This window comes from Hesperophylax consimilis, chromosome 14 (assembly GCF_061612785.1).
Source record: "Hesperophylax consimilis isolate HC1 chromosome 14, BYU_Hcon_1.0, whole genome shotgun sequence".
Taxonomy (NCBI): domain Eukaryota; kingdom Metazoa; phylum Arthropoda; class Insecta; order Trichoptera; family Limnephilidae; genus Hesperophylax; species Hesperophylax consimilis.
In genome coordinates, this window is record NC_142849.1 from 27684886 (window position 1) to 27712159 (window position 27274).

Genomic DNA, 27274 nt, shown 5'->3' on the forward strand with positions numbered 1-27274 from the left:
TTTCGCAGAACGATAACGAAACGTTTGGAAATGAAGAAGAATTGTTGCGCGTTATAATCACATACCCTGTAATATTAATAATACACCCAACTTTTGACGTTTTCCGTACATTCTAATAGCAATCTGCTACACTAGCGCCTCCTAGCGGCTTGAGTTGTGCGCCTTGGTTTTCTCTCCTACATTTTAATGGATTTGATGTGATTTTTTATTTGTTTATATGTTAATAAATTATAGAAGTAGAATTTTTTGTTAAAAATTACATATCCCACATACGACCTTACTGCTTTTTTTAATCATACATATCAACAAATCAAAAATATCAAAGCGGCTATTAATTCTGTCTTTGATGGTTTAGAAAGGTAATAAAATACTTATATAGTTGTGAGAAATTTTACAAAAAGACATCAATATATTTTATGACATGAATGCATAAAGAAAAGTAATTTATGAAAATTATATATTCACATAGAAAATTATGGTTTTCCTCCTTCATATAATCAAGGCCTCTTCAAGGCCCGCAGTAATAAATCCTGTCCTACAGCCCGTACCTTAACCCGATTCACAAGGCTACCCAACCGTTGGCGACATAGCTCACCTGCCTTTACACCAGACAGGGGCGCTCTTGTGTTTTGAATATTAACATTGACGATGATTATGACATCAACTTGAACATGGAACTAACACAGCTTTGCTGAAAAAATATATATATTTTTTTAGCTTATATCTTCACGGTTTAGTACACGTTTTACGTAATCAATAACATTTTATTTTCTAGGATTTAACGAAATCATTTCACCAACAGAACTGTCAACGTTTTTTGGCATCTTAAAAACGGCTTGGGAGTGTTTTTGCTGTTTGTTCGTAAACTGAACTACGGAACCTACTTTTAAAATTTTTTGATCAAAATTAATCAAAACACAAATAAGAAAGCGCAAAACACCGCCTCCAAATAGTAAATAAATTCAATTTGCCGCCATTGAAAGGAAAGTCAAAGTCAACATGCTACACTAGCTCCCTCTAGCCCCCAGAGTTGTTGAAATTGCCAATATTACTGGAGTTGTAATTATTATTAATATTATAGGGTATTTGATAGAATATATCGAAAGTTGAAGTTGAATCAAGATCGGATTTCTGTTTTTATAATACTCCTAGAGAGAGGTCGTACGTACGTCATCGACGAAAATATTTCCTTTTCAAACGTCTTTTATGATAATGAAAAAGACAAATGATACTAGAACGATGACGTCACGTACAACCAATCTCTGGGACACTCTGGAATTACTTTCGGGCGTTACGACAGAGAAAGCCTTTTCTCACTGTAGTATAGTATTTAGTTTTAAGCCCACCGGTTATAGAAATTAAATAAATAAAAATTCGTGGTTGTAAATAAAGTAATTGCTTTATTTTCAACCTTATGTCAAACCACAAAATTATTGCTTTCTACTAAAATGGAAAAGAAAACGATCCTCTGCTTACTACTATTATGATATTGCGTCATGGTCAAGAAAATGACCGAAATACATATTATAATACAAAGCCTCTAAAAAAGATAAAAATGAATTATTTCAAGGGCATAGATTTAGTATGAGCTAAAAGCGTCTTTTGTTTATCTGATTCTCAATGGATTCTCAACTGTAAACAGTAAACAAAATGTTATATTAGGTAAACAAAGAATTTTTGGGGTTGCAGGGTGGTATAAAAACCATGTAGGTGGGTAACTTATAAATAATATATTCATACGTTAGGAAGCCTACGACAGGCAAATTAAAATATTGATGCTTTTAGAAAAAATGTATATATCTCCCTAATAAAAAATACGAACAATCTATCATCTAAACATTATCATTTCCCACGTATTTTTTGAAAAAGACGAAGTGACGCAGGACGCCACGCGTTTATTTGAAACAATATTCCGCTAGACAGCAGCACCATACGGATTATCTAACGCCTGATTGGTGGACCGCTCTTCAACGGTTATTGTAGACTTGCCATTGGTCGATGACGATCGACTGCTGCCATCTTTGATATCCGTTGTTAGTCCATTTGGCGCCTTTCGGTAGTGTTGTAGTGTGGTTGTTGTGAAAAAAGCTCCGACATGGTGAGTTTTATGTCAAGTTTTTGTGCAATTTAGTCCTCCAAACGGGCTGAATTTAACGTGATTGTGATCTACGCTGTTTCTTCGTTCACCCCGCAAAATTTCAGCTTTCGTACTCCAAATCTAACCACTATTTTCATTGTTTTAGGCTGGTGGAAAAGCTGGCAAAGATTCCGGTAAAGCGAAGGCGAAAGCAGTTTCTCGGTCAGCAAGAGCCGGGCTTCAGGTAATTTGTATTCATTTTATAAATTAATTTGTAATTTTTAAGACCCTATTCCATCGTCAAATTGCCTATTGGGAGAATTTCATAAATTAAAACTGACTTCTTTTGTACACGGCTCTGTCCGACGTCGACGGACGTGCTGTTTTTGAAACGATTTTTATTTTGTTTTCAGTTCCCCGTGGGAAGAATCCACAGGCATCTGAAGAACAGGACGACGAGCCATGGAAGAGTAGGAGCCACGGCGGCCGTTTATTCGGCGGCAATCTTGGAATATCTCACCGCAGAGGTAGGCGTACTTTGATACATCATGCAAGATGGCGTCCGTCGTATTTTCAATAGGAGTCCGCGCGACCGAAATCGATTGCGTTAATGTAAATGTGGCTTTTCTGACTAACGGTATCGTTGATCAGCCTCGCGGTACAGAAATTTCTGATTTTTGTACGTATTTTGTGCAATTTTTCAATTGATTATCTCGATTTGTATGTTTTGGCGGGAACTCGATTTAGCCCAATTTGACATAGGTAACCGTAATCGCTGTTTTCCCGCCTGAAGTTATTGTTATGATCGGTTGTTTTTAAATAACCGGTTTTATCCCTGTTTTAATTATCTTTGTGCGTGTGTAACGTTGGTAAACAATGTTTGTTGTTGGTAGGTGCTGGAGTTGGCGGGAAACGCGTCCAAGGACTTGAAGGTGAAGCGCATCACCCCCCGGCACTTGCAGCTGGCCATCAGGGGAGACGAGGAGTTGGACAGCCTCATCAAGGCCACCATCGCTGGAGGAGGAGTCATCCCTCACATCCACAAGTCCCTCATCGGCAAGAAGGGAGGACCTGGCCAACCAGTGTAATGATCTTCTGTGAACTGTGGTGCGGCTGAATAGACTTTAAGGACTAGTGGTTAACCTACAATTATGTTGTAAACTACAAACTGATACAAATTACACTTACCCGAGCTAGTTTGTTATTTTTATCATTAAATAAATTAAGATTCGCGTTAGGCTGCCATTTATTTTATGTGGAGAGTTAGTATTATATTTGGTGTGTATGGGACAGATATATTTTTTTCATTTTATATAAGGTTTGTCCGCCTATCTCGGAAGATTTCTTTCTTGTCTGAAAGTGTTAATATTATCTTTATACAATTTGCCTTATATTGTGTGTTGACTCAAAGATGGACACGTCTAAAGTGTATTTTAAATTGTTATAAAATTTAAGACAATTCATTTCACAAAATAAACCTTCTAAAGACATTCTTGACTCTATTTACTTTCGGTGTTTAAAATGTTACCCTCCAACATTTGCTCCAGGAATGAAGACCTCACCTGCAGCCAGATTATATTATGGTAACCTGCAATGATTAGTTATTAAAAAAATACCACAAACAGGATCGAGATGTAAGTATCTTTTCATGAAGCAGGATTCCGGCAGTTAATTTCTGTTCATTCCAATCAAATAACCTAAACTAACAACCTTCTTTGTACATATTTACTTAACTCTTAAACCCTACCACTCTGGGAATGTAATTATTCCTACCACGGGGTACTGAAGTACCCCGGTCAGAAAAAAATTAATAAAACAAAAGTATTTGATATTTTTTAAAATATTATTTGTATTATGGCAAAGTAATAAGAAAAGACAATAAAATTTATTAATAAAAACTAATAGACATTTTTATCGTCACATGAAGGACAGATTTTGTATTGATGGTCAACACAAATATGGCGGCAACAAGTGTTACAGACAGATCGAGATTTTCTGTCCTTTGTGCGCGGACAAAAACAGCAGCGACCAGGTTTGAGATTATCAGGGACCGGCCTATGATCTTCACTATGAATATTCAAGACTGCACATATAGTTTTTCTGATATCCCGGGGTAAACTTGGCCATTGAAATTTTGCTCTCATATGAGAATATATGAGTGCCATTGACAAACTCTTAAGAAATTCATGCCGCTTAGTTATTTTCTCTATATCAATGTTAGTTGACAGCTTAAATAAGACCCGAGAGTTGACAACAACGGCATTTAGCAACCCGTAGAAGAGACACACGGGCCACCTTTTGGTCTTCGTGGACGTAGAGTACTTTTTACAAAGTTGGTCGAACACATCCACCCCGCATTTGGTTTTATTATAGAAATGTATTATTTCTGGAAGGTACACTTCATTATCCTTGTTAGGGCTGTCATGCATGGTGGACAACATGATTGCAGCTTTCTTCTTAGCTGACTTCAGAGGATAATACGACAAAAGTGTGAGAGGTCCGTCGTAGGCAAACATTGAGGTGCATCTTTCTTAATTTTTAGTGTCCAAGTATACACGAGGAATTTTTCGTTTATTCTTTACAGTTCCAACTAATGTTATCCCTTTTTCCAGTAACTTCTTGGCCGTGGGTATAGACGTGAACCAATTGTTACATGTCAGGTTTCTGTTAAGTAGTACAGTTGTACGGGAGTAGTCAGTTCCATAACATTATTATGACATTTTCTGTACAGAACTAATGGAGAATCTAGCACACGAACCAAGCGCCTATCTTCTTCATTTATACCAGCCCCATCATTGTCAGGAACTAAATACTCTTCATCTCCTTCCACTTGATCACAGTCTTCATGAGATGGGACTTCAGAATGGTCCCAGAAATCCTCGATAACACCGTCGGGCTCATCTTCTGAATCTTCTCCTTTAGGTTTAGCTCTTCGTCGTCAGAAACCAACAAAGCAGCTGCAATTTTACCCCTCCCCCCTGAGATTTCGAATCTGGGATTCCATATCTAAAAACAATACAACACCTCATTACACTGCATTCTCTGTCATTACATTCATAACACATTATTAGTCCATGAATGTCTCGTTACTGGACGTAGGCCCTCTCTATCAACACTGTACTCTAACCATTATCACAAAGTAAAGTAAATCATAAATAATTTGTAAACTTACCAGAGAGGTGTCGAAAAACAACTTCAGTAATTCAAGTATAACTGGAAGGAAGAACTAACACTATTCCTACCACGGGGTACTGGGGTACCCCGGAACACCTATGGACGCGACTGCACTTGCCGGGAGGTCACGGCTTACCGACGTACTTACGCGCCATTTATCGAGAGTAGATTAGCTAGAGCGATTTTTGCAACAGTGCAATATTGTCAAAATTGTTGATATTTTAAACACCAGGGGGGTACTCCAGTACCCCAGGTAGGGTTTAAGAGTTAAACCCGTGACTCAAATAGTGGTCTCTATTAGAAATCAGGTGTTTTTGTAAATAGCCTTTTGCATTATATTGAATTAACTTTACCTTTCTTTAGATGGAGCAACGAGTAGTAGCAATTCTTCAAATTTACTTTTATCCATTCGAAGATGATTAACTTATGTTTTAGGATCTTTTTCCTCTAATTCTCTTAAGGCGATGCACTACGTCCTGTAATATTTTAAATCGAGCTGTTAACAATAACATCCCTTACGTAGATGTCGATAAGGTTTAAATTCCTGTTTAACACCATCCGCCTGTTTTGATTTATGCAAGAAAAAAACATCGCCAAAAAGTGCCTTTTATTTTATTTTGTGGATAAATGGTATATTTATGGTGGTAAATATTAATTTTTTTTTCTGATCATTTTATAAATAACTTAATTTGCAACATTATAAAATAAAATCATAACTGAAAATGGGTTCGTAAGTAGGAGATTTTGAACTTTAAAGCACTTTTCATAGGCCTTATATATTATTTTTTTCTGGGCTTATAAAAAGACTTATCTAAAAATTACTTGATTATTTGAAAGGCCAAGATGTATTCTACTCGCAGTATTAAATTAAAGCATCTGAAATGTTTCTAGGTGACCAAATTTTCAAACCAAAAACACATGATTTTGCATTACTACGTAGTGCATCGCCTTAATAATGCATTTGAAGATCCCAACTGTTGATGTTTTCCTTCCTTCTTTTTAGTAAATTTCTTTCATCAAATTGTCACAAATCAAACGAATTCCAAGGTGCAGGACTTTGTTTGACGGCATTACAATAGGAAAAGATGGACGAATGTTTATTTCTATATCATTCTGTATGTGCCTTGTGAACGCGGAATGAAATAAAAATGAACATTCACCTTAGCAAACCGTCTGATCGCCTTAAGTACTGACAAAATAAAACTGTTGATGCCAGCCAGCATAGTAAATGACTGTCGGTTGGTTTAGTGCTCGATGTGGACGTTGGCAGGTAGGTAGATTGGAAATGCACTAACTGCTACAAGCGGTCAATATTCCAAAAGTGCAGACTTGCTGTTTTTTTTCAATGAGAAAATGCTGTAAATATCAGCTGCTATGGCAATCTGTATTCCCTGCCATAGTCAGTGAGCGCTTGGTGATATTTGTCAACAAACCTGTGAGACAGTGAATATAATTATTCTATACCCTCACCCTGTGGTATCCTGAAGCTTATACAGCAGTCTGTATTCCATGCCATAATCCGAGCGCTCTGTGCTATTTGTCTAACAATGAGCGGCTAGACAGCGAAAAAAACATTGTTCTTTTCTGTCGGCTGGTGAACCTAACATTAGTGTAGAAAATGGTAACCAAATAATTGACAAATTATTTAGTACTCTGATATTACCTCATCACTAAGAAAGGAATGTAGCATGCACCGTTGGTTTTTCAGGCATATAATTGAGAAAAAAATTCTTAAAGGAATAGTTTTGTGTTATGATAATTTCAATATTTGGAAAATTTTACGTTGATGGCGGGTGGTATTATGTATTATCATTATATTAGGGTGGGACATTGCCTTCTCCACTGGCTGTGGTCCCTCGCCACTCGCCTCCAGTCCTTGGTCCTTCCCGTCTAGCCACTTCGATGGTATTTAATGTACATACAATATTATATTTGGGAAAATTAAATTAAAGGTATTACTGATAATAATAAATAGACAATTTAGAGTATACGCAGTTTTTAATGGTTCCGTGACACTATTTCAAAGTATTTACAATTTACATTGTTCAAAAATTACCCCCACGGATGCACTTTTCTGAAGTGTTGCCGCAAACAGTAATCAGGGATATAAAATCATATTTTCTTAACATGGATGGAAGGATGTAAGTAAAACTGTTTATTGAAATATTTTAGGTTTGATCAAAAGGAACACTCGCATCAAAAAAGATTGTTGAAATTGAAGAGCAATATATTGTTTAAATATTAGACCACATGAAGTACCTACAACTTTTATTTAATATATAATTTATTGTTTATAAAAAAATAATTTTTCAAAGCTAAAATAATGCACAGGAAAATCATTTTAAAGAGAACACGTTTGAAATTATTGTAAACACCGATAGTTTCAAAAAAAGGTTTAGAATTAGTTTGGAACACTCCCTCGCAGTCTTCTCTTGCCCCGCAAATGCCAAAAGATACTGGATGCGTACCGAAATTTATGATTTCCGTTTAGATTTTTTCTCGTGATTCAATTCGACAATGTTCTTTTAATATATTTTGTTTTATTCTTCAACTTCAGCTTCCAAACAAAAATATGAAAAAATATTGTTGATCCATGTACACCACTATACATTCTATACAAGCCACCCACAAATAATTTACTTACTACAGTAGATGTTGTAACTCCTTCAAAAAAAATCTGCCTATAAACATCAAAAATAAACAATGGAGACTTAAAATATCAATCTCCAGACTCTACAAAACCACTTGAAAAACGTTTATTTTACTTATAATACAGTACGTAACTATATAATAAAAAACTAACTGCAATAATTTTCAATGTAATGTGTCGCATTCTCTTTATTTTTTTTCAAAATTATATATTTTTGAAATTTTACAATAGAAAGTTGGTAAGCCCTCTTCGCCAAAACAAAAACATTTTAATTAACAACTGTTATCTAAAATTAATTTTCAAATTTAATTAAATAAATTTCTTAACCGGTGCTAGTTATCTCTCAATGCTGATTAAAAGAACTTCCCCCCCCCCGTAAATTAAAGTACATAACAATTTTTAATTATTTTACAAACAACTCCCTATTCATTCGAAAAATTTATGGCAATTATTTTACAAACAACTCCCTATTCATTCGAAACATTTATGGCAATCGAATGTCGATTATCGACATAATTCGATGCTACATCACTAATCATACACTCACAGGCCATTTTGTTTTTCGTTTATCCTTGATTTTTCTACGCACAGTTTTTGACGTGAGATATGGGCCAAGAAAAATGCTCATGCTGATTTTATTTAAATTAACAAATATTGGAGTTAACCGCGCTCAAAATTATCGTTATTGTGTCTTTGACCGTCCAAGTTCACTGTACATTGATAGTATTTTGAGGATATAAAATTAAGATGAGCTCTCGCCACCGGGAGAAAAGCAGGTCGCGTCACCGCGATAGAGACCGCGATCGGGAGAGGGATAGGGATCGGGACAGAGATCGAGAACGTCACAGGTCCAAAAGGTAAAATATATAATTTTCACCCTTGTTTCGAACCATTGCATTGAATTTTAACGCTAATGTACATATATTTCGTTTGTTTACAGGGACCATAGTCGCCACAGGAGTAGAGACAAGGAAAGGAAAAGTAAAGATCGAAAGAGGTCCAAGGACCGCAGGACTAGAAGTAGAAGTAAAGACAGGAACAAGTCGAAAGAGAGGTACCAGTTAGTACACCAATTTGTTTTATGATATACTTAACCAAATCTACCAAAACACCGTCGATTATCATTTTTTTTCGCAAGCTTTGTATACACAACGACCAAAAAGACAATTGATTCCTTAGTAAAATTAGATTAAATCGCAGAAGTAAAGTATGGACTATGAACACTGCATACCCTTTAGTTCAGTAGCTCTCATTCATCTTGTGCTTGCAGCCGGGATGGCACCATCGCTCTGCTGGACCAGATGGTCGGCACCACCACAACATCCACGGCGCGCGCCCCTGCCGCCTCACTTGCCGGTCGCGTGGCGCAGGCTGCGATGCTTGCCGCGCAGGTGGCGCAGAAGGTGGACAAGCCCTCGTATATGCCTGAACCTAACTACGAGGGTAAGCTTCCTCTTCACATTATAATAAGTATATGTAACCGTTACGTCAGCGTTTAACCACTTAATTTAATTTTCTAATCATTACTGAGACATGATCCCTTGCAATCACAATCCAGTTTAAAGGGTATCAAGGTCCTCCCAGCTCACCGCGTAATTCTAAATGTCATCATTTACTAATCAATTTTTGGAAGCCGGCTTATAAAATTGCAAACCTGTGCTGACACCATGCTCCGCCTTAAGTGGTTAATCATACTATGTTGACTGAACCCGGCACCTTTTTATTTAAATGCTTGTGCCTGGTGCTTGGAATCCAGTGGTACAAGCAGACTTGTGAATTAATTACCACATTTGGAGTTGATCTGGTAGTGTTGACCAGATTTCTAAAGTATTTTTTAGTTTCAAGTTTCTTGTTTAGTTAAAAAAAAATTGAAATACTCTATTTCCCATAGGTTAACCAGTTTCCCGCTTGTACCAATAGTTTCCAAATACCATGTATAGACCATATTACTGAGCATAACGAATCAGACTGTTTGGTTGTAGATTTCATGTCAAATTATTTAATTTCGTTTTTTTCTTAAATGTCCTATTTCCCTTTAGGGATTTATAATACATGGCGAGTAAACAATCAAGGCTAGAGTTGGAAGTCGCAGTGGCAATGTGTGGATAGTGGCGCTAGTCTGTTGTAAGAAGTTCTGTGTTTTTACCTGTGACCAGAAGTGGCTACACCGTGGAATGCTTCCTAACGCCAGTTCTGTCCTAATGTAGATAACCCCGACGAAACACCCGAGGAGCGGAAGCTGCGTCGCCGCAAGTCTCGCTGGGCCGGCTCAGAGCACGACAAGACCTTCATCCCCGGTATGCCCACCATCCTGCCACCCACACTCACCAAGGAACAGGAGGAACAGTACCTTCGTAAGTCCATAATGCAGCTAGCCCCAACTCCTCAACTCTCGGTCCTTTTTGGAGGCCCACTATTGACCCACTATTACCAATCCTTAAGTGTTTTGTTCAATTTCCTCAATGCTTCTACATAACTAACTTTATCACTATAGAAGGTCATGGTGTCCGAAAAACTCATCAAAATGACAATTCAACACACCAAAATTCAAAAAGTATTATGTATAAAGTTATGAAAAGTGATAAAACAAAGTTTAGTATATACATATGTTTAGTAGTTTTTGTTTCATCACTTTTAATGACTTTTTATCACCTTTTAAAGGTGTGTTGAATTGTCATTTTGAGGAGTTATCATGGAACCAAAGGTCATGGGTTGTGGAGTGGCAAAACCTCTAGAATTTTAGTTGATTTCGAATTAAACTTTTGGAACAACTTTTATATAAAAAGATTTTATGTTAAATATCTAAATGATAATTTGTCCCCTTGAGGTGATTTTGTCATGAAATCAGCGCTGCATAAATTATCCAAAGATTATTATTACTATAATAATACATCATTAGTTAAATATTGGATGAAAAGAAATACATTATCATCGACGGCACTCCATCACTGCGTAAGTCATCCTGCAATGCTATTCGACGGCGGATCATTATTGACTTACGCTTTGATACACTTTGTAGCGTTTCGTTCCATTGTATGGGAAAATGTGAGATACGTGCTGATACATTATTTTTTGATTTTTGCATTTCATTCAATAAAATGGAATAACTTCAGAATCTGACCAGGCAGAACAGTAAGCGTTCAAACTGTTAATAGCTTACGCGTATTACAATACACCAAATGAAATCATACGCTTTCAAACAAATGTTGCAGACAATATTTTACCGAATTGCCACGATGACCGAAATTAAGGAATAATATTGTTACGGGCAACTTGTGTGACAGATTTTAAATGTTTGATGAAAAAAAAACAAAGAACAATGAGAAATGCTTACCTCAGGTCGTGTACCCAAGGCACGGGCAATTTGGGAATGATGGTATTACAAATTCAAAACAATGTTTTCAATAGCAATAAAAAAAGTTATTCATAATAAAGGATAAACATGTTACACTTAGAACACCCTACATCCTAATTCTGTAGCTTTATAAAGGGGGACTGTTCTTGTCACTTGTAGCAGGATCGGTCCAACGATCCTTCGAGATCCAATCGATTATTCTCCAATGTTACATGTTTACGAACATGTGGTGATGCAACAGTCATTATTTCAGGCTTTTAACATATGACCTTATTGACGTTGGATCCAAGATCAAGGCGGAGAAATGACCTTGGTTCAGGCCAGAATATCCATAAAGGAATGCTGCACATCCCAAAGTAGCATGGCATTCTTGAAATCTCATTTTCACAAAATGATGGAAAGGAAATGAAAGTACGACCTTTGTATTATGGATTGATGATTATCCAATCATTCCGGGTAGAATTTACCTCGCCAGGCTATAAAATATTCCGATTACTTCGGATTATGTTTGTTCTTCCAAAATTACATCTCGTACTGGATTGATCTGTCAGCAACACACGAGCCGGCTCGCTCCAGGTAAACCGTGTTGTCTTGTCAAAAAATTACGTTTCTTTTTCTTTCTCACTAACATCCTCATAGATACACTGGTGATACCAGTACGTAAAAAAACAAAGACAATTTACTGCCTGTGCATGGAGGTACCCCTACATGGTTGCACAATTTATATGTAACAATATGAATTATAATGAAAGTATGCCAAAACTGTACAAGGAAGGAATTAAAATAAAAGAATCAAAGTGGAAACATTTACAGGAACTTGTAATATCGCAAGATTGCCATAGTTATTACGATTCGTTAGTGTATTAACGAATTAATTTTTTTATATTTTTAACTTCATGATTACAATGAGAGGTACCTACTATGCACATCTTTTTTATTTAAATATTTAAAAAAAAATTATTTTTAACTTTTATTGTCTGTTTCGTTGAGTTTTTTGTTTTGTTGATTGGGTAGGTACCTACTGTTTTATTTGTCTACATACCTAATAATGTGACGTTTAACATATTATCTTCATTGTAAAATATTATTAATATCTTGTTGAAATAAATACCTCTTTTTCATTTCTACCTACGAATATGATTTGTGCGGTGATGGAATGCCGTTGACGTTATGCTTCAATGTGTATCAAAAGGTTTTTATGAGAATCTTGAAATCGGCAAAAAATTCAGTGCGGGTTTTGCACCACCACGCCTCATCATCACATATTATTAGGAATGGGGAATTTAGAAACAGTTTTGATGCTCTGAATAATTTAGACTTTAAACATGGGGCTGATTGGGAAATCTGTCAGCAGATAAAACAGGCGGCAAATTGGAACTTTGTATATACAATGTACATATTCCAGTTCAGTCGCCCTTCATTTTCAATTCAGTCCCTGTTTTAAAGCTTTGTTTTTCATTCTGAATGTGAACGCTAACACGATCAGTTCCCTTCACATAATGAAGAAGAGTTTTCAAAGGATGTTTTTAAAATCTACTATATACAAGTTTGTTAGTGAATTTGGGAAAGTTTTATAACCTACGGAAATGAATGATATACAACTTATTCAATAACTTTGTACATATCGTCAGTGCGCTTGCAAGACCTGCTATGTGAATTTTACCAAATTTTACAGGGAAACAAAAAAAATTCCAGCATTGTATTCAAATGAATCAACAAACAAGTGTTGAATGAGTATTGTGCGATAACGGGTAAACGCATATAGCGAGATTGGGACAATTCCTTGATTTTTTTAGAATGGTTTTGATGTAAAAAAAAAAAGTTTTGCTGAAATCTGGTACATAGCTGTTTTCGCAAGCGCAACGATGATATGTTAATTCTAACTAATAATAAATGTTTAGCCTAATAATAATTAGAACACATTTCTTCCAGCCCTAGTTTCATTGTGGAAATGTTTACATTATCTTTTATATTTTCAGGCTATTAATCATTTTAGTGAAATTTATACTTTGTTCTTAATCTGAATGTTAATCTTTGTGACTTAAAATATCTGTATTTTTTTTCAGATACTTAATAATAATAATAACGTTTTTTTTTAAATATTTTATTGTTTAGGTTGTCTAATAAAGTCACAAAAGTTTTATTATTTGCATTCAGAGTACCGGGCACCTAACGACCAGCAAACATAAGATATTTGAATACTTGGGTATTTTAAAATATTGTTATTTGTATTTAAAATAGCACACACCGGTAAGTACAAGTCCCGTAATTAAGAAAACATCTGGCCCATGTGCCGTTAGTATTGTGTATACATAATATGCCAATTTAATAAACAAATGATGGTGATAAACATTGGTTTGTTATTCTTGTGGTGGAACTCTCTTGTGGTCATAGTAAACATGTTCTTCAGAGCAATCCGGTATACTACATCCCAATTGTCCCCGACAAGGAGATTTCATTCTTTACGGAGCAAGCACCGAAACTGAAAAATCTATCGAATCCACCAAAGCGAATCTATTAGCACATGGTTTGCAGGAGACGAGTAAACATATTTTTCACAAATTTCCCTTTTATTTTGTATTCATTTTTAATAAAGCATTCATAAGGTAAGAAACTTTACCTGATTTTCAGCGTCGATTGGCAAATTAACGCCTTTAAAACAAATTAATATTTAGATTAATATAACTCAATTATTGCAAAAAATTGATTTAAAACTTGAAAAAAATAGAGTGGAGTTATGGAAATAAATAGAGCAGTGTTCAAATATTACTTTGTGATATTCTAGAGTAGTTTGAAAGGTTACTAGTAGATGGCACTAGATAGTAGTTTAACAGGCTACCCATAGATGGACATAGCTGTCGATAATGCAGGGATTGAGTCTATAATAAATAGTATTGCAACCTTAAGATGGAGGTCCAGAATAATCTCTACCGACTGCTAAAGAAGCCATCAGAGCTCATTGTATCTATCAGGATAAAGTACAAAGTGTTTTGTTGATTCCGGAGTTTCATTTAAATAGTTGTGAGACAATCCCGGAGTTACGACGATTTATGTAAGGTTATTCCACATTAAAAAGTTTTGGTTTGCGGTTTTTCCAGTTCCTGGAAATACCTGATGTCATAGGTAGTTTGACCGTTTTATTTAAACAACCTAAAATGATTTACTTTTAGTCAGAAAGTAGTATCTTTGGACACAGCCCTATTTGTTTCTATGACTCTTGACTATCTGTGTTTGTGATGAAAGTACCTACCTACCTATATAACGCATATCATCCATTGGCGGCTATCCACATACACAGATGTTTAATTCATGAAGTTTTACTTAAGCAGTAAAGCACATACATTGTGTAAAAACGTGTCGCGTGATGGGATAGAGTGCGTTGAAAAGGCCAGCATTGTAAAGATTTGACTGTAATAGCTTAGGGCTTGTTCCTCGTACGAAATCTCCTTGGTGTCTAACTAAACTAAACTTGTTTAAATGCCTACATATTTTGATATTCTGACTGTGGTTGGTTGGTTGGTTGGCGAGCGCTGTCTAATGGTGTGTGTTTGGCACGTGCCTAACCCTTGTTGGTTCCAGTTCAGCTGCAGATCGAGGAGGTGTCCCGCAAGCTGCGCTCCGGAGACCTCGGCATCCCCGCCAACCCGGAGGAAAGGTTCGCCCCCGCCGCTATTCTTCCATCCCGCTCTGCCGCTCTCCTTATGCTGGCGGAGCGCCTTATTAATCAAACAGATAAACATGATAATCTTACTTTTACTAATGGACATAGCTATCCGACTACATCCGGCAACAAACACAGCCCGCCGCTATTCTCTTACCCCTGACACTGCTCCTTTATTAGGGACGCCTCGTCTTATATATATATATATACACTGCAACTCAGTTATATTGATATTGAAGAGATATGAACGCATCTTACTGCCAAGTGCCACTGTTGCCTGGAGTCACTTTAGCCATGAGCCATTTTGATCAAGCATCACTATTGTGCCACCATTGACTATAGTCACATTGGCCAAATGTCATATTGGCTTAGTTTCACTCTAGCCGCCAGTCATTTTAGGTCAAGTGTCACTATTGGAAAATGGCACCGTTGACAATAGTCACCATTGACATTAGCCAACTTGGCCAATTGCCACCATTGCCAAGGGTCACCATTGACTACAGACACTTTGGCCAGACGTCACCATTGACAATTGTCACTTTGATTCTGTGTTGGCAATAGTCGATTAGTCCAATTGTCACCATTTCCAAGTATTTTCCTAATGTCATTGTTCTAGAATTTGAGTCACTTGCTGAATCCAATCTCACTGTAACCGAGTTGTTCTGTAAATCTATAATATAATTTATTTTATTAGCACCACCTGATTCTCTCGACGACAGAACAGTTAATATATTATAATTGAAGACATCGTTCGCTTACTGTTGACTAATTCATTTTCCAGCTTCCAACCCAATTGAAATTATCTGTACATGAAATTAATGATATACTAATGTTTATCCTACAGCTACATTTGAGTGAGCTCTACCACTGAAGTTGTCAACAAAACACTAATAATTGTATGGTTTAGGTTTGCAGTACACCTGTAAATGGGTGAATTGGGCAGCACTAATCCCAACTGCTAAAATGTCAATCCAGCCTCACTTTGGGGATCCATTCTAAAGAAAATTATATAATTATACTCTCAACTACATTGCGAAAATATAGGAAGGTAGTTGCAGTAATTAATTGCATCTAAATACCTAGTATAATATTTCATACACTTTTGAAAACCCTCTCTTTTGGGAACGGCTCATATGGTCTTATAGAAATCATTGTCTCCCTTACTGTCATGGTGAGAAATATGATCTAAACGGTGTTGGAAAAAGAAAACACCACGCTTTATATCCAAATATAGAAGTTAACCACAGAAGTATTACAATGTACACCTCTACGAAACCAAAGGTTCCAAATGGAATTTGAAAAAAAAAAAATGGAACCTTGTGAATTTTTTATTGATTATTATTATAGGAAAAGACAAAAAGTAGGTGACAATAACGTTTGTAATACATTTTGTCTGATAAAATTTTGTGTTTTCATTTTTTCATTTGAAATAATTTTAGTTAAAAAAACCTATTCCATTTATTTGGATTTTATTGCAAAGCGGAAAGGTCTAACAGAATGTGCCAGAGTATCAGGGGTTAACTTTCAAAATTCATGGTTCCTTACGAAATTCATTTGTACAAATCTGTAAATTTTTGGTTTAAAAATCATTTATTTTATTATCAAAAACAAATACATTTATTATTTAAGTCAAATCATTTACATAATTAATGCTGACAAACTGCTTCAGCGGGTGTTTATATTGAAGAATAAAAACCAAGAACTGGACACTAATGATACGCAATATTAAAAACATAATAACACCCAGGAAGGATAACACTGGTTATCTGATCTATGCTCATCGATGGTTATCACCATACTCGAGTGATGCATAATCTGGGATCCATGAAGTTTCACTGATCCAAATTAATGTCACTGTGTTAATGTAATTGATTGCATTGTAACGGTTAAGGGAACATGAAACCGAGTTTCATGTGTAGGTTAATAATAATATTTGGCTTTTTTATAAAGCGGCGTTTTCATGAGAAATCACCTCAAGGGCGCTGTAGACCCTCAAGAATCCAATATTCACCAAGCTATTAGCTGTTTAAACCCTTGGGTCTTTTTTTCCATTTGTACACAGAAGTATTCTTGTGTACTTTACGGCACAAGCTGATACGAACTCATAAAAGTTCTATTATCTCCTTCTGTATTACTGTGACATAAGATTTAAGCACTGTTCGAAAGTGGCAACACCACATTTTGTATTTGCACTTAAAAGTTTACACTTTTAAATAATTATAATATGTTCCAAAAAGTCATGGACCGCCGTTACGTTGCTTTCATATTCCTCTATTTTGTTTATGAAAATTTTTAATATTTTTAGTTGCGTATGTGCATTTGTAATATTATAATCTTAAACGTCTTTCATTTGCTTTCAAAACGGTATTTCATTTCAGTACAAATTCAAAAGTCAAACGGGAATATTTCTGAATAAATCATGAATCTGATCTTTTAAAGTAATTTGACGACAAAATCTCAAAAGACCCCAAGGGTTAAAAACCTGCTTTGAATATTGGTGTTCCTCTATCCATTCCACTTCTTCAGGTCCTTTATAGGTTGTTTTAGGTTCCGGGTCATTTTATGATATACACTGTAATACGTACACAAGTAGGTAAGGCGTTTGATGCATCGCCAGGAACTGACGGCTCGTCTCTTGTTTGAAGGTCTCCGTCTCCGGAGCCAATCTACTCCTCGGATGGCAAGCGGCTGAACATGCGCGAGTACCGCACCCGCCGGAAGCTGGAGGAGACCCGACACTCGCTGGTGCAGAGCCTGCTCGTCATCAACCCTGACTTTAAGCCGCCCAGTGATTACAAGTTAGTAATCCTCATTGAAACTACCCACAGAGAATATACATCAACACATAAAATCAAGCAAAAGGTTATGGTCTGGATCAAAACAAAAAGACACCATGTTTCCACAGTGCGGATCGTCTCCTTATAAATAATATTAATTCTTCATGCTAACTTATTCACTTTTGGGAACAACCATATGGTCTCACAGAAATCATTGTGTCTTCTTTTCTGAAGTGGTGAAAATTATGATCTAAACGGCGTCAGAAAAAGAAACCATGCTTTATATTCAAATCTAGAAGGTTAACCACAGAAGAATTAAAATGGTATATAAAACCAAAGGTACCGACCGCAATTTGAAAAAAAGCTTAGGAGTCTGTGAATTTTTTTATTAAATACTAGTATCCCGCCACGCATTGAACCTTCAGTGTGCGCTTCATTCCACGCTAATATTGTTTTATTTTGTGCCCTTAGACCTCCCATCATCCGAGTGCATGATAAAGTGATGATACCACAGGAACAGCATCCTGACCTGAACTTTGTTGGACTCCTCATTGGACCCCGTGGAAATACCCTCAAGTGTAAGTACCCCAACCTATTTATAAACCCTACCATGAATATGATGTATTACATTACTGATTTACCCACATTCTAAATTTTTTATATTGATTTCTTTTACTTTCTTAAAAAGGACTTCTTTTCTTCTTCTGGTGCCCTTTCCTACCATAGATTTACAATCAGGGCAATGTTCAGCCAACAGCAGACAGCAGGGGTTTGCAGTCCAAGATACTGCAAACCTGAGCATGCTCTAACAAACAAGGAAATTATGAAAACAGTTTTTTTTCTAATATGATCAGTGTTATTTTATGTCTTGAGACATGCATAACGTGACCATATATAAATATGATTTGAGATTTTTACGGCCAAAAGTTTTATCGAGATTATTTTTTTGGTTATTATGCTGTTGCGCTTCCTCTTTCTTTAGCCAATGTTTCGGACAGCATTACAGTAGCTATTGGCAGGGCAGATCTGTAGATTGTGGTAAAGTGTGTTTATGTATGTATAAGTGATTATATACGTGTTGCAAGCGTTAATCCTTTTAATGTGGTTTACTGCATTTAGTTTTGGTGTAGCCGTCTAATTCCGGGACACCATTTATAACTCGTCGTTCCTTTTAATATTTACTGTTTTTTTTTGTGGATTTCAATTGCCTCCGTAGTATGCGTGCTAAATGTATTTTGGTTCTTCCCAGTGATTTCAGTACAATACAAAGTAAGGACATGTTTCAATTAATTGTCCGGATAGCCGAGTTTGCATGCTCAAAAATGTTGTGAGATTCTTTTGGAGGTGGTCCATTCTGCCCGAACTACATATACCCTCTCACATCCGGAACAACTGAGTTTATAAACTCCATCTGTCTGAAGACGAAACTTGGTTTTTGCAGGCCTTTCTTACCTCAGTATCCTGACAATTTTGTCAGTGACATTGTAAACATAAGGCAAGAGGGCGTAGCCTTTTGTTCAGTCCTGTCTTCATTTGGGGTGGATTAGTGAAATATATATGTGACATCCGCGTACAGCACAGACATATGAATATATAGACTAGAAATTAAAGGTGAGGGGTAAAATCAACTGTTGAAGAACGAAGAGGTTAAAGCTGACTGTGATTCGTCAATAAATCAATCTGACAGTATATAGGCATCTCGCATTATAATATCACCATTTAGTTCTTAAAAGTAAAATCTGCTTTTGAATGAATAGACATTTTTACATGGGAGCGCAAATTACTCGCCACGTTATGAACAAATTTGCGAAGTCCAAATTCGGAAAAAAAAAATTTCTTCTATTTTCAGAGTCGAATATTTTGTTTACGTATTTAGTTAAGACACTTTTATAAGTGTTCATAATTTACTTCCCAGTAACAACGATGCGCACACTTAAGAATCGCTACATTCGACCAATGTTGGCTCGATGTGATAGTATATGTTTCTACAACTGATTCATATTATACGATGTGAATAAGCTTAAAATGATGCTTACATATGGAATGTAATACGACAATTGGGTTTATTCTCTTTTTCACATCTATTTTTACTAGTTTTCATATCACAAGCCACTATTTTGCCGTGTTATTTCATAAAATGCCTCGACCATAGCTCAACGCTAGTTTGAACAAGAATGATGACGTCACATTCTCAAGATTCACGGGAAGCCATACGCGAGCCCAGCCGGCTCCAATGGAACCGGTATGGGGAGTGGGGAATAATACGCTTTTAATCACTTAGGGCAGGTCTACTAATATTCATATGTCTATGGCGTACAGGGATAATTGCCGGTGGATCACATATGCGATAGTCACATGGTCGAGGTTAAATGTAATAATAATATTAATTTTTTATTTGCAGCTATGGAGAAAGAGACGGGGGCCAAGATAATAATTCGCGGCAAGGGCTCCGTGAAGGAGGGTAAGGTGGGGCGCAAGGACGGGCAGCCGCTGCCCGGGGAGGACGAGCCTCTGCACGCGTATATCACTGCCACTAACCCCGAGTGCGTCAAGAAGGCCGTGGACAAGGTACGGCGGAAACTTAATTATTTACACACAGTCTCATCTGCTCTCAACCATCTGGAGCCAGTGAGACTAGTGGCATCACCAATTATGGTATGTTGTGAGGCTGAAGGTAGTGGGGAGGGCAAGGAGAAGGGGAAGAGGAAGGTAGGGAAGTACCTGGTGATTCAGATCTATCATCAAACACGGCCAAAGCCTTTTTAAGTAACATTTCAATTCTGAATATTGGTCTTACACCAGGGCGATACCGAGAGTATCTTCCACTCTGGAACGTGCCGCAAATATACTATGTTATTTTAAAGGTGTAATTTGAGAAATAACACACCCGTGGATTTAGTATAATCGATGAAAACATTTGGTTTATCGTTAATGATATGATGCCACCACCTTCTTAATGAATGTGGATCCTGCGCTTGCAGACGTACTCAGCATTGTTACAATCCTTTTTTTTCTTCCACCCAACAAGTATTTTTCTGCGTTTTTTGACTGCAATAACTTTTTATTGTATGAATTTTGGCCTTGATTTTATTTGGTATCCCTTTTCTATTCGTCACATTTGTTCCTGTTAAGATGACATTTTAATTCCAATAGTTCATCTGCGAGTGGAATGCTAATGTAGTATCTATCAGTGAACGTGTGATAGCCTATTGTGCCTGGTAGTCTAATATTCTTGAATATTTGCTAGAGGCATTGTTCCCATATTCATAATGAGTCCAATGGATTCCCAAAATTTATCTATTTCATTATCACGCCAATTCACAGCATAAATTTTGGATTCTTTAACAATTTCATTGGCAAGCTCGAGTGTAAAAAATGTTTTATGTGAGCCAATATCAAAGTTTATAGTGTCCATATAGGGTCGTCCTCTTCGGTCATATCTACCTAATCCTCCTCCTATAGATTATCTACGTCTGAAATACTTGAAGTGATGTCCAAAACATGAAATCACTCTCACTGCTTGAACTTATAATATCATTATTACTATCTATCGAAGTTTCATTGGAAAAGTCACTTTGTACTTCGAAAAAAACTCATTTTCACTACCACTGAATTCAAAATTCTCCTACATATTTATTGAGCAGTAAAAATTATTCAAATAAAATCAATGCATAGTCATTGTTATGAATGAAAAACAGAGCAAAAAGCACAACCTATCGCCTGTGGGTACTGTATACAACTGAATAGAACATATGTATACCTGTAAAAGTACCCTTTTATTTTATTAAACAATAAAATGTATACCTATTATTTATGTTGCCCATGTGGCACCATCAGAGTTGTTAGAATGTTTTATGTCGCAGTGACGGAGACAATGGAGTACAAAAGGTTAATATATTTATAATTATTTCATATACAATGTATACGTATACTAAATTTTAATAATATGTAGGATATAAGGAAGTGAGGATATCATTATCTCTATTTGTCATAAGAAAAGGAAGTTAATAAAACGTTTATTGTTTGTTTAGATAAAAGAAGTGATACGACAAGGTGTTGAGGTGCCGGAGGGGCAAAACGATCTTCGGCGCATGCAGTTGCGCGAACTCGCGCAGCTCAATGGAACCCTGCGCGAAGGAGATGCACGGGGGCGCTGCTCCAACTGCGGGGCCAGCGATCACAAAAGCTGGATGGTAGGTATTCCTTTGTCAACCTAGCCTAACTTTGCATGTACATTATACCTTGATTAAACTGAGAACCAACTAATATGGAAGTAAAATTCTTTGCTATCTTGTTGCCTTGTCTCAGTTATTTAATGAACCATCCAGCCATTTTAGTTATATATTCGAAAATGTTTTTAACAATATCTTTAATTAATAACTGTTAAAAATGATTGTAATGCTAGAGGTCTGGATTGTTAGTGCATCGAAGCGCGTGGGTTAAAGGTTAAAAATGCAACAAACTAGCATAAAATTTGTTACATTGAAATATATTTTGTTCTATTTCTAGTGTCCGGACAAACCCAATGTAACGAACACCATAGTATGCTCTTCCTGTGGAGGTGCCGGTCATATTGCTGGAGATTGTCGGTCCAAGCGGCCGGGCCAGGGCGGTCCACCACCGGCTGCGGCCCGAGCCAAGATAGACGAAGAGTACCTCTCCCTCATGGCCGAACTCGGAGAGGGCCCCCCTCCAGATGCCCAGCCCAAACAGAACAACCACCAACAGAGACGAAATCAAGGGAATCCTTTCGGCGGGGGTGATCGAGGACCAATGAAAGCCATAGCGATGGCTCCGCATATGTTGCCACCGTCTTTACCCCCACCGCCACCACCTAACTGGATGCAAGGACCTGCGCCAACACCATTAGGACAGCCTCCGCCACCCGGAGCAACCAGTGTTCCACCTCCGAACATCAACAGCCAAATCCCACCTCTCATGGCACCCCCTGGTTTCAACCCTAATCAGATGATGGGAATGATGGGCCGCCACCCTCCCACCATGCACATGGGGATGGGCATGGGGAATTCTAACATGGGGCCGCCCGGCACCAACATGGTACCGCCCGGAACCAACATGGGCCCCCCCGGAACCAACATGGGCCCCCCCGGAACCAACATGGGTCCCCCCGGCACTAACATGGTGCAGATGACCAACAATATGGGGCAGATAAGCAATAATATGTTGCCGTTGATGGGTCCACCGGGAACTAACAATATGGGACCTCCCGGGATGGGGCAAGATAATCAGGTTAGTATTAGTAATAAACTTATTCAGTCTTACTTATAAAGTTTCCTAATACACCGCTGCTTGGGTAAAAATGTTACTCATAATAACATAATAATAATCCTCAAAAATACGCTCATTTTTGCATTTCGCGTTTAGTTTCTTCAGATCACATTTGCGATGTCATTGACCCGGTCTGCTTAGAATTTCTTTCGAAATTTGGCCAATTTGATTATGCGTTCCGTATTTGCTCTGGTAAATCGATATTTCAATTTAAAATATTCCTCTTATCTCTGCCAATGGGTATTACTGCTTTTTAGATTTTCAATGCGCGACCGATCGATATTTGTCAATTAACCAGATTTTTAACAAAGTCCGCAATCTCCATCTTACTACCATAGTAATACGTCCTTAATCCTGGGGGTTGGGCAGTTTAAAAATCTGTCAAACACTAATACTGCGGTATTACGGCCGGTATACGCAGTACGTATGTGCGTGATTATGTGTAACGTTTTCTACTAACCTGTTCTTATGCCTCTGTATTATCTATTATAAGTAAGATGGATTATGAGTATGGTATAATCACTAGGGGGCCTAATATGTTTTTAGGATAAGTTTTGCTTTTGACTGAGCATAGTGAAGTTCTGTTTTAACTCAACTGATTGGCACACCTGTCTGTGGATTTGTATTTTCTGTTTCCGTTTCAAGATGATGGCCGTTTTAATGGTTCAGTAAAGATTATTTTTCAAATGTGAAATCCTTGTGTTTATTTTGACTTATTCGCATTTAAAAAAAATATATATATATATATTATGGTACTAAAAAATATATATATATATTACGGTGGCCTGAAGAATGTTTAAAAAAATAAGTGTTATTGAGATTGTACAATTCCTTATTTGAAATTAAGGAATTTAAGTATGTACCTACTTACAAATCGTATGGTTTAAAAAAAAAAAAGATTTTTAATTTATTTTAAGAGAATATTAGAGACTTACTTTTTTGAATGTGAGGTCTACTGTTCACAGAACTACTTACTAGTAATGTAAATTGTCATAATATTCATTAAATTTTAGATTTTAGCAGATAGATCTGACTTGAAACATCAATGTGTTTGATACTACGTAACAAAATTAAACAAACAATAATGTTAATTATTTATTTCAGAATGAAAAACGCTTCAGCATGGGACCACCTGGTATGGGCCCCCCGGGCATGGGCCCCCCAGGAATGGGTCCCCCTGGCATGGGTGTGCCCCCCCCAAGCATGAACTGGCGGGCCCCCTTCCCCCCGCCACCTCCCCCAACACATCCCCCTCACCCCAACCATGCCTCACACCCCCCGTGGGGAGCCGCACCACCACCCCCTCCCCCACCACCCAGCTAGAGCACTGTGCTCACGGAATGAGAGTTGATTTTGATATTTAATATGAGACACATTATCAACCCCTAGATGCCGGACCCGTGCGTGCAGTTTTGTAGAATCGTGCCCACGAATGGTACGAAGCAGTGTCGACCTTATATATTCATTTTGGTGACTGGATAACTCGTCAAAATGACAATTCAACACACCTATAAAAAGTGTTATAAAGTTATGAAAAGTGATAAAACACAAACTAGGTTAGATGGGTTACATATGTAACTATTTAACTCTTTGCACGCGGCCGTATCAACTGTTGTTACGGCAAAAAGTCTATACTCACACGCGGCTGTATCAACAGTTGATACGGAAACTTTGACGGCCGATATTCCAGCGCTCTTTCGTCATAAATGTATTTCTTGCTCACTTGGACATTCGTAGAACTATCACGATGCTGACATCTACAAGAATTTCTCAAAAATAAAATTGTATTTCATAAAAAAAGATCGATAATCAAGTACGCCTCTTCGCGCCTTTTAGTCCTTTAGTTTACATTTTTGTCAACGGATGGCGTTAGTACTAGTATGTCATTCATAACTTTTCATAACTAAAAATGATAAGTGATCATGGTCTCCCACTTGTGTCTATCAACGCAGTGGCCTAAGTACACACACGCCGAGTGAATTTAGCGAGCGAGTTTTTATTTTTATAAACATCTAAGAGTGTTGAAACACGAGGATTTGTTTTCATATTGTGGAGAATAATCTGTTCTGTCTATATAGTCCAATAAATCATGCCAGAATGCTATAATTTGACATTTAATTGCGTGCATACGTATTTGAAAATATGTACCGCGTACGGGTATAGATAAAACGGAGCAAATTAACGCGTTCAAAAGGTTAACCTAGTTTTTGTTTCATCACTTTTAATAACTTAATATCACTTTTAAAAGGTGTGTTGAATTGTCACTTTGAGGAGTTATCATGGAACCATTCATTTTATCTCTGGATATTATTTCTACTGGGGTAATCTCTAGTTAAAGACAAAAATTTCACTTTATAAAGAATAGTGCTATGTGTTAGCTTTAACAAAAATATCTTTTTATTTATTGACATTTCTTAAGAGCCCCTAGGGATTAAGTCCAACGTTAACATAATAGCAATTAATATGCATAAATGTAGCTAAAATATGGGTTAATTTTAACTTATTAACTGCTAGTTAACTATTTAATTTGTCGCGTATGTGATCCACGAAGTTTCACTAAAATACACACATGAAAAGGTTAAAGCAGTAAATCTGTTTATGTTTGTGCGTTTACAGTATCACACCTCAACCTCTCATCTGAAACTTTTGGGGCATTTTTCATAGATGAAAAAATAAGGAAGATGGGCCACTATCAGTATGAAACCGCGCGCACTAAAGTATCACCAACAATGTTCACGGATTCTACTGCAAACTGCATCTATGCACAGCAGCGCTACGTAATCGTTTCTATCTACACATCAAGCGCATAACTCTCATTGGTTCGTATCTCGTTTGGTCGTAGCTCGGTGACAGTCGACATGCTTCTATGCCAAATTCCCTCTGTTTCTATTATCTACGTTTGGGCCTTGTCTTAAAGACGTCGCATTGTTGGTCTCATATTAGGAATCGAAACATAATTGTACTCACATGAATCGTCTACTTTGGATATCCGCCAATAACTATGTAGCTTAGTTTGTGGATATATTTATGAAGAGTATCCAATCATCTAGCACTAATTAAATGATTACTCTATATTTCTGACATGTAGTCCAATTCAAACTTTAAAATATTAGCAATTAATATTATATCGCATTACCTCAAAATTATGGTGAGTTTTTAAACTATGACTTAAAAATATGTGATGTAAAACCAATTCTAATTATCTCTGTAATATGTATTTTTCAAAGATTTAATGTAAATTATTACATACATAATATTGCATCTAAATGAAAACAATGTGTGTGGATCTCTAAGAGTAATTCGATATTAATAAGCAAGAACTTATAAAGCCTCACAGCTTTTATTTGCTTGGGCGCAGATTGTATTGTGATTTTATTTAATAAACTGACAATTTATTATTGGCATTCAATGAGAAGTATACTGGCGTAGTAAGTAAAAACACAGTTTGAGACTCTCAAGGAAGACACTGTACTTTTAGTTACCGCGCCAGTATTGCCAAGCAGTTTTTTTTTTTAGTAAATTAATGCAATATTTGAGATTCTCTTGGTCAAAAGTATTATTGTGATTGATTTTTAAGATCTGCCCTGAAGATGGACACTGTGAGGCTGTCTGAAAGGTTGGCTAAAGGACAAGGAAGCTTTTAACATGGCATAATACCCCAAAAATCAATCACGATAAAGTTAATATTTTACAGTTAGGTAACAACACCTATGATTGATTTGTTTTCATACATTGCATTTGTAGAAATTGTTTTCAGTTTACTGTGAAAACCTTTATGTCCATTTTGTAAGTGTTTTGAAGTTCAAACAAAGCTTACCTCAATTTATAGAAATATATGTAGTAGTTTTTATTTATTTTGATAATAATAAATCATTATTACAATATTTATGTAAATATGTATAACCTTTATGATTTCGATTTTATTTTTCATCAATTTGTTAAATATGTTTTTACCAATTCAATAATGCAGCGGAGATTGAAGTCTCTTTTGGCAAATCTAACTTATATTTTACAAAATCTTGACAGAAAGTTTTCATAGTAAGCTGGGGATAATTTCATTCATTTTGCAGGGGTTCTTACTGCATACATGTAATATATAATTGGGATTTTCAATAAAATGAATACAATACAATAATTATTGAGATTTTCTTTTATTTTACATCCTAACATTTTATCCTTTATAAATAGAGTATGATTTATAAACAATTAGATTGTTGCCTCAGCATATTGGAAAGTTCAACAACCTCGTAACGTCACAAATCCAATTCTAGTATTTCTTTAAATTACGGTG

General features: G+C 36.6%; 2 protein-coding genes across 3 annotated transcripts; both read left to right on the plus strand.

Moving 5' to 3' along the window:
• The first annotated feature begins 2003 nt into the window (after positions 1-2003).
• Positions 2004-3583, plus strand: His2Av (Histone H2A variant). The gene is made up of 4 exons (XM_089639354.1): positions 2004-2098; positions 2244-2321; positions 2491-2604; positions 2971-3583. Exons 1-4 carry the CDS (start codon positions 2096-2098, stop codon positions 3163-3165), a joined length of 390 nt encoding a protein of 129 aa, XP_089495480.1. The 5' UTR covers positions 2004-2095; the 3' UTR covers positions 3166-3583.
• A 4895-nt stretch (positions 3584-8478) lies between these two features.
• LOC149418149 (uncharacterized) lies at positions 8479-27112 on the plus strand. Of its 2 annotated transcripts, none has more exons than XM_089639695.1 (11): positions 8479-8758; positions 8842-8955; positions 9172-9344; positions 10109-10255; positions 14836-14911; positions 17563-17715; positions 18166-18272; positions 20096-20262; positions 21726-21887; positions 22204-22944; positions 24088-27112. In XM_089639695.1, the coding sequence occupies exons 1-11, from the start codon at positions 8649-8651 to the stop codon at positions 24304-24306; spliced, it is 2169 nt and encodes a 722-aa protein (XP_089495821.1). In that variant the 5' UTR covers positions 8479-8648; the 3' UTR covers positions 24307-27112. The 2 variants fall into 2 exon arrangements, with proteins under 2 accessions (XP_089495821.1, XP_089495820.1); XM_089639694.1 differs by having other exon boundaries at positions 8842-8961; positions 24088-27110.
• The last annotated feature ends 162 nt before the right edge of the window (positions 27113-27274 follow it).

Bases quoted from the DNA above. Each gene is read 5' to 3' on its own strand.
- His2Av (XM_089639354.1), top strand. The intron at 2,322-2,490 runs GTAATTTGTATT...TTTTGTTTTCAG, and splicing joins CAGCAAGAGCCGGGCTTCAG to TTCCCCGTGGGAAGAATCCA. The intron at 2,605-2,970 runs GTAGGCGTACTT...TGTTGTTGGTAG, and splicing joins TGGAATATCTCACCGCAGAG to GTGCTGGAGTTGGCGGGAAA.
- LOC149418149 (XM_089639694.1), top strand. From the start codon at position 8,649: ATGAGCTCTCGCCACCGGGAGAAAAGCAGGTCGCGTCACCGCGATAGA. The intron at 8,962-9,171 runs GTTAGTACACCA...TTGTGCTTGCAG, and splicing joins AAGTCGAAAGAGAGGTACCA to CCGGGATGGCACCATCGCTC. The intron at 18,273-20,095 runs GTAAGTACCCCA...TTTTATTTGCAG, and splicing joins CCGTGGAAATACCCTCAAGT to CTATGGAGAAAGAGACGGGG.